At 48.0% G+C, this 12,531-nt stretch overlaps 1 protein-coding gene across 1 annotated transcript in view; it reads right to left on the bottom strand.

Annotated features, from left to right (window-relative positions):
* Positions 1-4,162: 4,162 nt before the first annotated feature.
* The window catches only part of LOC136525865 (probable transcription factor GLK1), a 9,759-nt gene continuing 1,390 nt past the window's right edge, over positions 4,163-12,531 (bottom strand). Inside the window, exon 4 of the mRNA XM_066518712.1 lies at positions 4,163-4,221. Coding sequence (XP_066374809.1) covers positions 4,163-4,221 — 59 coding nt within the window. The remainder of the gene's footprint in view (positions 4,222-12,531) is intronic.

Here is a 12,531-nt window from a genome sequence, read left to right as displayed (position 1 = left end):
AAAAAGGAGGCTATTAGGGTAGAAGTTACACGGCTTTTGGCAGCCAGATTTATCAAAGAAGTGTATCATCTGGAGTGGTTAGCTAACCCAGTTCTTGTACGCAAAATGAATAATGAATGGAGAATGTGCGTTGATTACACTGATCTCAACAAACACTGCCCTAAAGACCCCTTTGGCTTACCTCGCATAGACGAGGTCATAGATTCAACTGTCGGTTGTGAGTTGCTTTCCTTTCTCGATTGCTACTCTGGTTATCACCAGATCGCTCTCAAAAAGGATGACCAGATCAAGACATCCTTCATCACGCCCTTCGGCGCCTACTGCTACACGACCATGTCATTCGGGCTCAAGAACGCCGGGGCTACCTATCAACATGCTATACAGGCCTACCTCAAAGACGAGATAAAAGATGACCTCGTTGAGGCTTATGTTGACAATGTAGTTGTTAAAACCAAGGAAGCATACACCCTTGTTGACAACCTCGAATGTACCTTTGCAGCTCTTAACACATTCCAATGGAAATTAAACCCAAAGAAGTGTATCTTTGGTGTTCCATCTGGTATATTGCTCGGCAACGTTGTCAGTCACGAAGGCATACGCCCTAACCCAGAGAAGGTAAAAGCTATCTTGGACATGAAGCTGCCCAAAAAGGTGAAGGATGTTCAAAAGCTTACCGGATGCATGGCTGCCCTAAGTCGTTTCATATCAAGATTAGGTGAAAAGGGACTACCGTTTTTCAAGCTGCTCAAAGCATCCGAGAAGTTTGAGTGGTCGGAGGAAGCGGACGCTGCCTTTACATAGCTGAAACAATTCCTTACATCACCTTCGGTCCTCACTGCTCCCAGAGAAGACGAAACCCTCCTGCTTTACATTGTGGCAACTAATCGAGTGGTCTCCACTGCCATGGTGGTCGAGCGCGATGAGCCTAGCCACGTCTACAAGGTACAGTGACCAATATATTTCGTTAGTGAGGTGCTCAATGAATCCAAGACCAGGTACCCACAGATTCAGAAACTAATCTACGCCATACTAATCACATCCCGAAAGTTGAAACACTACTTCGACGGATATCACGTGGTGGTCATGACTGAGTACCCTCTGGGAGACATCATTCGCAACAAGGATGCAAACGGGCGCATCGGCAAATGGGCAATGGAGCTATGCCCTTTCTCCTTAGAATTTGCAAGCCATAGCTGTACTACAGTCAAGTCTCAGGCACTTGTCGATTTCATTGTCGAGTGGACAGACTTAAGCAAACCTGCCTCTTAGGGGCCCGATGAGTATTGGAAGATGTACTTCGATGGCTCTCAACATCGACGACGTAGGAGCAGGAGTCCTTTTCATGTCACCATCCAAGGAGTAGCTCCGATACGTCCTTAGGATTTATTTCCCGGCGTCTAATAACGCTACCAAGTACGAAGCATACCTACATGGTCTACACATTGCGGTTGAGCTCGGTGTCAAACGTCTCTATGTCTACAGAGACTCGGCTCTAGTCATCAACCAACTCAACAAGGACTGAGATACGACCAGCGAAAAGATGGATGCATACTACAAATCAATCAGAAAGCTGGAAGGCAAGTTCTATGGCATCGAGTACACACATGTGGTCCGGGACAAAAATCAAGCAGCAGATGCACTGTCAAAGTTAGGATCATCCCGAGCCAAAGTCCCACATGGCATATTTGTTCAAGACCTGCTCACACCTTCCATCGAAGAAGAAGATCCCGCGGTCAACAAGCCTCCAGACCAGCCATTGGTGGCTACGGTTCCGGCGTCAAACACCACTGAACCACCTCCAACCACTAAGGAGCCTAACTGGAGAGTACCTTTCATCAAGTACCTGACAGATGGTAGCGGTTACACCGATTAGATAGAAAATGAACGCCTGATGCGTCGTAGTAAGTAGTATCAGCTCATCGATGGCAAATTGTGGCGCAAGAACGCGAAGGAGGAAATCTTGATGAAGTGTATAACCTAGGAGGATGGTGAACATCTCCTAGACCAAATCCACTCTGGCTTCTGCAGCAATCACGCGGCCTCTAGAACACTGGTTGGCAAGGCTTTCCGAGTAGGGTTCTATTGGCCGTCAGCCATAGCCGATGTAGAGAAGCTAGTCTACCATTGTGAAGGTTGTCAATTCTTCGCCAAGAGAATCCACATACCAGCACACAAGATTTAGACAATACCAGCCTCTTGGCCCTTTGCATGATGGGGACTAGATATGATCAGGCCTTTCAAACCAGCTCTTGGGAAATTTACATGCGTCTTTGTGCTGATCAACAAGTTTTCCAAGTGGATAGAGTACATGCCCCTGGTCAAGGCATCTTTAGAAAAGGCCATTGCATTCATCGACCAGGTCATCCACCGCTTCGGCACACCCAACAGCATCATCACTGATCTAGGTACTCAGTTCACCAGGAATGCTTTTTGGGACTTCTGTGATGAAAGGAGCATAGTAGTAAAATATGTCTTGGTGGCGCACCCTAGAGCTAATGGACAGGTTGAGCGGGCAAATGGTATGATCTTGGACGCACTTAAGAAGAGGATGTAAAGAGAAAATGACAAAGCTCCCGGAAGATGGCTCAAAGAGTTACCAGCCGTGGTCTGGGCCTCAGAACCTAGCCCAGTCGCAATACCGGCGTATCACCATACTTTATGGTTTATGGCGCTGAGGCAGTGCTTCCAGCGAATATAGCCTTCAGATCAGCACGGGTAGAGAACTTCGACGAAGACAAGGCCAATGAAGTACGAGAGCTAGAAGTGAATAGTGCAGAAGAGAAGCGGCTCGATTCTTGCATACGTACAGCCAAATACCTTGCTGTTTTGCGCAGGTACTACAACAAGAATGTCAAGGAGCAGTTCTTCATGGTTGGGGACCTGGTCCTAAAGTGGAAGACGAATCAGGCTGGCATCCACAAACTCGCAACCCCATGGGAAGGGCCCTTCATGATCAAGGAGGTTATATGACCAACATCTTACAGGTTAGCTCACCTGGATGGTATAGACGTACCCAATTCATGGCAAATCGACAAGCTTAGGCGTTTCTATGCTTAACTACTAAGATATGTACCCCTCTTGTACTTTTGATTTAATTCAATAAAGCTATTATGATTTCTCCGACCACTCTAATGTGTCACTTCGAAGTCTATTGTTATTCTAACTCAACTAGTTAAAACTGACCACCATTCCTTCTCGGGTCTTCGGAGCTAGCCCTGTCTCTGGTTCCTCCCAACGCGTGCATGGGATCTGCTCTCTATGCTAGGGTGATCGGCAAGTCCTCTCTGGTTTGACTTGTGTGTGTCTACGTGTGCACAAGCTACGCACCTCACACTCCAACCACAAGACAAACCAGGGCCATACAAACCTTTCAGGATGACATGTCGACTAAACTGGTACAACTAAACAGAACACTAACATGTTCTCACTTAGTTACACCAACACGATATCCAAGCTTAAATACGTTTTCTACAAAACAAACAAGCTTATGCTGATATACAGTTACGTTATTACAAGCTTGCCTGAAAAGGTCCAAGTTTACAATAACACAACTACATCTTCTTCCACAGCTATAGCCTATTGGCTAGTCGGGGCACGCGGCACCTGCTACTCGCTGGGCCTAACATCGTGCAAGGGTCTTGGAGACTCTGGCATTGATCGAGCTAAAGGAGATGGCCCCGCGCGATGCCTGGCTGGTCAAGACCGTAGGCTTCGCCGGTTGGCTTAAAAGTGACAGCGCTTCTAGCTAACTTGTTGATGGCGTTCCCTATACAGGTGGTGTCGCACCTCCACATAGGTTAATGTCGCCAATTATTTTCGCTGACAAGTCTAGCTGGGTCATCTGTAGCTCCTCAGCCTTGTCTGGATCTACCTCCTTCGGGTATCTAGCCTCCAGACGCTTGAGATCGATCAAGGGGTAGTGAGCACGTACCATGCTTAGCACATGTGCGCTTGTGTACTCACCCGCCTCCTTCACGAACTCCTAGAACCATCCCCATGCCTTTCGGCATCTCTCGATCAATCCTAGCTACGACGACCTTGGCACGTCCTCTGCTAGCGCCGGATCGATGAGGTTAAGGACTGGCAAAATGCCCGTTGCCACCTCCTAGCACCGGTTTTTCCAGGTGTCACGATACTTGGTGATCTCTTGGCACTGTGCCTTCTAGCCGTCATGGTCTTTTATCACGGCCTCCAGATGCTTCTTCGCATTGATTTTTATAACTGCAAACCGTACATGCTGTTAAGACGCTATATTACGCCAAACTACGACAGGCAACAAAAATGGGCAAAGGGGTTTGGAAAACTTACCTTTCAGCTCCTCTGTCATCTTGGTCATGTGGTCCCGGAGCTGCGACTGGTCTTGCGCTAGTTTTCTGTTGTCCTCTTTCAGGCGATCACACTCCACGACAGCACGACTATTCTCCTCTCGGAGACAGACCACTTCGGCTTCTAAGCCTGCACTATAGCTGTTACTATCAACAACGCAACAACACTTGTCAATAGTCGTTGTGATAAAGTGGCTACTTTCCTGCTCTTTATTACTGAGCTGGACGGCCAAGTTTTGGTTCTAGGACTCTTGCACCATCTTTTCATGGTTGGTGGCTTCAAGTCGCTGGCACAAGCATTCCACCTCCGCCGTCAGCTCCTTGTTGCTTGCAGCGATCCCCTCGATCTGGTCGAAGCATTTCTTATGGTAACTTGTGGTCTTCATTAAGTCCTATGTGCAGATAGCTAAGTAAGACAGCTACGACTAGACAACGAGATCAGGGGTTGAAGCAAAGCTTACCTGCACTTCTGTCACCAGCCGTTTCGCTGCCCATTCAACTTTCTTGGTTTCTTCGACCTCTAGGATTTCCTCATGGACAACCCATTGGTCGTTCCGCCAATGCGACACATACACATGTTGTCGCTTGTCCTACGGATGGCCTAGGACCTCCTCCACTTCGTCCTCTTCGGGCTCTTCTTTGGGTCTCGGTGCTGGTCCAGCATCAGTAGCTTCTGCGATCACCAAAGCCTTCCCACGGGCTTCAGCATCGGTGAATGTGGACTGTGCTCTCACCTCCAGTTATTGCTCCTTGGTCTGCTCTTTCACCCTTGATGCTGAAGTGTTGCCCTCAGCAGGTCTAGCGCTCGAAGCACTCATGCCCGGCTCAGTTGGTCCCTCGACCACCTGCTCAGGGACTGTTGTCTGATTGCTCCCTTACTGAGGCCTCGATGGATCTTCTGTTATGGCTTCCTTGGTGGCCGACTGCTACGCAGTCTGCTCTAAACTTATTGGTGGAGCCACAAAACTTCCAGCTAGCTGGTCTGGACTTTCTATGGACGCCGAACTAGTACATTCGAGAAAAGTTCAGAAGGCAACCATATTCAATGCAAATTGCTAACTTATAATAAGGTTACAAATACTTACATGTTAGAAGCATGGAATGATGTGGCGAATGTGCATCTCTTTGGCCGCACTTGCTCCACGTGCTATGCGGGTGACTCCTAGTCTCCCTCTACATCTAGCACTATCGCTGGGCCTTGGTGCCTGATACCTCCATCGCTTGTCCTTCGTGCTGCAGTGGTCGGTGGTGTGCTCGGTTGGGTTGTTGCTCCTGTCGCCGGTCATGTTCCTTGCCCAAGTACTCCCGAGGTCGACCCGGCTGCATCCTTCATCGCCGTCGGCAATGTGGGTCCCATAGGCACGGAGGAGACACCCTGCTCCATCGACTCTAGTTGTTTCCTCCTCTTTCGAGGGACAAGTCAAAAGGTGTCTGCATCCTCTCCCTCCTCCGCATCATCGTCCGACCAGGAAAAAATCGCCTATCGACGCTTGTTGGCAGGTTTCTCCTTCGGGCCCTCCTTGGGCTCATTAATACTTAGTGCCCCCCCCGGTGAGCAGGGTGGTTGCTGATCTCTTCTTCGGCTATTTGGGGGCAGCCGGCCGCTTACCAGCGGCTAGGGCCGCTGCCTCCTCTCTAGCTCCGAGCACCACCCAGTCGATGTCCTCGTCTTCGATCTCAACGCTGGTCTGGGTGGTGGGACCAGCTCCTTGTGGCCACTCCACTCCAGGGGGTGGCGACGCAAACACTATCGCTCTATCCTGATCATTAACCTGGGTAACAAAAATGGGTGAACATAGTAAGTTTCCACTTATCCTATCACAATATAAAACTATGGGTACAGGGCAAGACGAGCTACCTTTGGAGGAGGTCGGGCAAGCTTGAAAGCGTGCTCGATGTCATTCAATCTGGCATAATTTGGATCAGCTAAGTTAAATAGCTCTCCAATTCTGGCTTTGACTTTGATTTTGTCAAGCGCCTCCTACCTCGTCCTTGTCGGGTCCGTGCTACCTTGATATTTATAGCCAGGATGTACTCCCCTCTTGCAGGGCTAGATCTGTCGGCTGATGAAGTTCCCGACCATGCTCGGACCATCTAGTTTTTTCCACAGGATCATTCCAAATATTTCTAGAATTTGTCCTAGGTGCTCGGGTTTCTTTGACTAGCTGGTCCTCTTCTCTGGAATGTACCCCACGTCGCACAATGTAATCGTGTTCGGCTCTTCATGGATGTAGAACTATTTCTTGTACCAGTCATCTAGCGACATGTTCCATGGGTAGTGCAGGTACTGGGCTTTCATGCCGTCATGGAGGTTGAGGTACACACCCCCGGCTATCTTCGAACCACCGCTTCATTTCTTCCGCAGACAGAAAAGATGGCGGAAAAAATCGAAATGGGGCTGGAAGCCGCCATATGCTTCGCAAAGATGTATGAAAGTGGCGACAAGGAGGATCGGGTTGGGATGCAGATTGCAAATCCCAATCTCGTAGTAAAGACAGAGCCCCTAAAGAAAAGGATGTATCGGAACCCCAAATCCCCCCTTAAAGAAGTCTTCAAACACCACGATCTCACTTGGTTGTGGATCAGGGTACCCCTCACCCTCTGGCGCACGCCATCCTGTGAGCTCCTTGTTGTGGAGTACCCCCATGGTGACAAGGTCTTCAATGGTCTACTTATTGCTTCTCGATTTCCACCACTCCTTCGCCATGACTCCTGCTTTCTTCTGTGCATTGCTTTTCGCCATGACTCTGGCCTTGCTGATGAACGAGAAAATGGTAGAGGATTGATTGGTGGTAATTTCAGAGGTATTAGGGTTGGCGAGAGGAAGAAGATGGCTACGGCTATGAATGGCAATGGGGTTCAGTAAAAAGTAACTTACCTATCTTATACTGTATTTAACCCAAGAGTTATGCCGTTTCATCTGGCTAAGATTCTTGGGAGACATGCGCACGTGCCGCAGACGGTTGTTTTCATAGCCTCGAGATCTATGCCAATATATGCGCCTCTTCGTTGCCAGTGTGGGAGGGCCCACGCTGACGCACCTACTTACAGGTGCCACGCAACTGTTTGCTTGAAAAGACAAAAAGGCAGTATGACGTGCTATACCCATCTACTTCTTTGACCAGACATGTCAGATTGGACTTGACAGAGCAAGTAAATAAATAAATACAAAAAATAATAGTACAAGTGGCAAATGGTTTTTCGCCACACTTCTCGTGCTCGGGGACTGTAGCGACTATCCTTGTGCTCGGGGACTGTCCAGACCACCATCGTGCTTGGGGACTATCCAGACCACTATCATGCTCGGGGACTGTCTAGACCACTATCGTGCTCGGGGACTGTCTAGACCACCATTGTGCTCGGGGACTGTTTCGACCACTCTCATGCTCGGGGACTGCCCCGACCACTCTCCAAACATTGCTCAGAGACCGCTCTCCTCGGCTACATGTGATTTGTACTCACATATAGTTGAGAGGCATTTATTTGGACCTTGCTACAAGGCTGATACCTTCGCCTTCCAGCAAGCTCGGGGACTACATCGGTACGATGCACCTACCGGTGCATCTCGTATTGCTTGTACGACGATTGGATTCTCAACTTCAGTGGGAATTCTTTTTAGACCCTGGCACCACGTGCCTACGTTACCTACTACCAGGCTCAGGGACTAAGTGGGCACACTTCACCTTGCGATGAATGTGCTTATTTTATCGACCCCTACGCTCTGACTGTTGGCCATAACTACTATTGTACAAGGGTCACTTACATTTCTTTTTAGAAATACAAGTGGGCACACTTGATCAGGAAAGAAATCTTTTTCTTTTTTCTTTAGAGCACCATGCATTCTTTGGACAACCGGAATCTTCGGCTATAATCATGGTCTACTGCTCTCTGTTCTGACCAGAATACTGGCAGATTCGCTTGGTCAATGTTTCAACCAGTTGGAGATGACATGAAGACGGATCGCATTAGCCGAAGGAGATCAAACGACGTTTCGTAGCATAATACATGGTGCTCGGGGACTAGCTGTGGGGGTATTAACCCCTATACCCTTACTGCTAGGCTTGGGCTGGCCCGAACTAGGGGGTCTGGCCCACTAGAAGATGATGCGCGGCCTAGCCAATCTGTTCGGAGTCCCGCGCAAGGAATCAAGGCAAATTTGGAGAACAAGCAAGATCCTAGTCGGTTAGAATAGGAATCCTTATCCGGCCACCTATGGCAATTGTAACAGGTTAGGATTGGTTTCCAGATCTGTAACCCTGCCCCCCGAACTATATAAGGCGGGCAGTGGACCCCTCTAAAAAACATCTCTTATTGACATACATCAATACAATCAGACGCATGACGTATGTATTACGCCTTCACGGTGGCCGAACCTGGATAAAACCTCATGTTTGTCTTGCGTCACCATCTTGTTTGTAGCTTGCGCATCTGTCTACCGATAATCTACTGCCTTGGGCATACCCCTAGGTAGACTGCCGGCCATATTTCATTGACAGACTCCCAGCTAGCCAAGCCATAGACCAAAGGTGCTAGAGATGCCGCTGAGTAGGACGAGGCCATCAGGGCCATTACTGAGACTGAGTTAGAGCATCTAAAGGCATAGCAGTATGACGTGGTTGAGAGCAACCTAATTGATAGCTTAGAGGAGGACTACCCGCCCATCCCGCATATGCCACCACATGCACACGATAGAGAGGCTGGTGGCTCTAGCTCAGCTCCACCACAACCATAGTCGCCGCAGACAGACCCTGTCTTGCTAGCTATACTTAAGTGCATGTGGCAGGACTAGGCTTGTTAGGCACATGAGACAACAGCTGCCATTGCTCAGGTGTAGGCATGTCAGGATCAGTTCTAGCAGCAGCAGGCCATGCCATAGCAGCAGCTAGTCATTCAGTAGCAGCTTCTTGGATTCATGCAGCATGTCTTTTTGGCTACAGGGATTTCTCCTCACCAGCCCATGTTGTAGCTTTGTTAGCCTGCTACTACTACCCTAGTGACTCCAACTATACAGCCTAGTGGGCTTCAGAGTCAGGGACAGCTGGCTACACAGTTTGCCTCACCTACCGAGTAGGTGTCTTAGTGGTTTGCTTCACCGGGGACTAAGCAAGCTCAGCACTTCACTCCTATAGTCACGGGCTTCACTCCTACTCAGTCCACGTCAGTGCTAGTGATGGACACCCCTATCTCTAGGTGTCTGGGTGCTACTTTTAGTGAGCTCACAGGACATCCTACCCCGACTGAGTTATGAGTCCTTGCTCCTACCACAGCCGCTCCGGTCACAAGGACTACTGAGACAATCCCATCCTCTGTTGCTTTGTCCGAGCCGCCTCTAACAGTCACTCCCACCCTTGAGGTTTCAGCGACAGCGACAATGGCAGTTGTGGCTCCACTTCCTCCAATGACATTTTCTAAGCCATAGGGTCAGGCTACTACCACAACTTTAGCGTTACCATAGGCCAACCCAGCTATCGAGTCCACCGAGCAGACCCAGACCGCTTCATCTCCACTTCTAGTGACAGAGGGTCTGACCGCTCAGAGTTTAGGGTCCGAGGATGATGTAGCTCATTTTTAGATCTCTCACTGCACCTCAGCGCCCGACTTGTCCGCTTCTACCCCGCCGTCTGACCCTTAGGTTTTGGTGCTTGATGCCAAAGGGGGAGAGGGAGCGAGTATGTTAGATTTAGGGGGAGCTTGTGAGATGGACTTGATCTTTTGTGTGTGATACTTCATGCATTCATGTTTACTTTCATGCATTGTGTTATATGTGATATATGTGTGATTGTGAAACTTATGTGACATTTGTGCTCTCTACTTTGATATATATGTCATGTCACTTTTGTTATGCTCATTTGCTTTGCTTCCGTGTTTTACTCCGATACAAATGAGCTTTACTTTGTGTACTCATACGTATTTCATATCTTGTGAGTACATTGCATTGGCTTGGATCATATAAGCATGCCCAACCCCTTTTGTTCTTATTGTTAATTACTTATATGAACCAAGCATGTTGAAAACCTCACTCATCTCTTATACATACTCGAGATTGTGTTATCATCAATCACCAAAAAGGGGGAGATTGAAAGCATCTAGACCCCTAGTTGGGTTTCAATGATTAATGACGACACGAGATTACTGTGACTAACATGTGTTTTGTAGAGGCAACTGGAGTTAGGTCATGGTAATGATGATTGTTTGGGCAATTATGGTTTTCATGCCCCTATCGATCGAAATTGTTTTGGTTTTCAAAGGTTGGACGACAAGGTTAAGGACGGACTAGTTCTAAGTGTCGTTTGGTGTTGGAGAGACACTTAGAGTAGTTTAGAACTTTGTTTTTTATTTAGCCATACTATTAAGGGGGGTATGAACTAGTAGCTTGACCTAGGTGAGTCTAATGGGTTAGGTGCGGTGCACACTTGTCAAACTTAGCACTAGGTAGCTCAGGAATAGCCCAAAGATAAATTGGAGTCAACCTCATTCACAAAGGATTTTGAAATAGAAGTGAATGGAGGGTCCAATGTTGACTGGACGCTGTTTTAGTGATGACTGGACTCACAGGTGTTGCATCCCGTCAGTGATCAGCGCGCATAGCAGAAGCTGAGGAGCGAACGGACGCTGCACAGTGATTGGAACCGGACGCGCCTCTAGTTGTACCTATAGCAGTAGGGCCTCACTAGCAGGGAGGACTAGACGTTGAATAGTAAACGACGTGACGCCGAGTTTTCAGCGTCAAGTCAACATCAGAGAGGGTCCAGAGACCAAAATTCTTGACCAGACGCGTCCGGTGGATGTTGACTAGATGTTGGCCAGCATTAGGTCACTCCAACAGCCTTCCCTAATAGGTTGACGCCACATAGCCATTGGCTACTGACCGGATGCGTCCGGTCACTTCAACCGGTGCGTCCGGTCACCCCGAAAACTGCTGAGTTGGACAATAACAGTTATGTTTTAAAGTAGGGAGTATATATACTTCTCTTGCTCATCCAACTTAGCTCTCTTGCCCATTTGTTTAGCTGAGAAACACCTTTGGAGTGCAAGGGAGAGCAAGAGCCTAGTGGGGTGATTGAGATTTGATAATCCAAGATTAAGGATGTTATTAGTGCATAGGGAGTAGCAAGTGTACATACACCTTTCTCATTAGGCTTGTCTTGGTCAAGTGAGAGTTTGTGCTTGTTACTCTTGGTGATCGCCATCACCTAGATGGTTCGGTGGTGATTGGAAGCTTGGTGATCAACCGACGGAGCTTGTGGATGACCCAAGTCATGGTGTGAGTGGTTGTGGGCGATTCACCGCAATGGAGTGTCAAAGAATCAGCTCATAGAGAGCACTTGATCCTTGCGTGGATCAAGGGGGAGCTACACCCTTGCACGGGTGCTCCAACGAGGACTAGTGGAGAGTGGCGACTCTCCAATACCTCAAAAAAACATCGCCGCGTTCCTCTCTTTCTCTTTACTTTGAGCACTTACATTTGAGCAATTCAATTCATGTCTTTACATTCTTAGAATTGCCATGCTAGAGTAGGATTAGAACCTAGGGTGCAAACCTTTTGTGCAGTAGAACAATAGAAACACTTCTTGGCGTAAGGGGGTGAAATAGGCTAAGTGTAGGGCTTAATTATTGAAAGAAATTTAGAATTAGCCCAATTCACACCCCCCCTCTTGGGCATCTTGATCCTTTCAGTTCCAACATGAGTAAGTAAGCTAAAAAAGCTCTTACCTAGTTCAATCATCCAATGAGTTCATGGATAATCCTTTGAACCATCTTTTTTTATGTGGCAAGAGAGAGTTCATATGGAGCCAAGCCAACTCGTGGATAAGATGCAAGAGTAAAGAAGGTTTGGATCTTCAATCTTTTCGCTATGGAAGCTCTCAGATCTCAGAGCTAAGGTTATTATCTTCATCTCATGGTTCATCCTCAAGTTCTTGTATCTCTAAGTTTGATCCTAGCTTATAGCCACACTTAGTAAAACAAGCTTAAAACCTAGCTACCTTGAGCCTAGTGAGTCACCTAAGCCATCCTAGAAATATCTTGCACATACATAGATCACAGCTGGGCACATCTAAGTTTGGAACCCAAGATCACCTAAGACAATAGGTTCTGTCGACAGCTTGATGAAGTGTTCGTCGAATCGATGGAGTGTCCGAGAACCTAGGAAAACTAGCCACCAGAACCTTATCTCCTGTTGACATGGACTACCAGAGTGTCCGCG

Source organism: Miscanthus floridulus, chromosome 19, assembly GCF_019320115.1.
Source record: "Miscanthus floridulus cultivar M001 chromosome 19, ASM1932011v1, whole genome shotgun sequence".
NCBI lineage: Eukaryota > Viridiplantae > Streptophyta > Magnoliopsida > Poales > Poaceae > Miscanthus > Miscanthus floridulus.
This window is presented reverse-complemented; position numbering and strand designations above follow the sequence as displayed.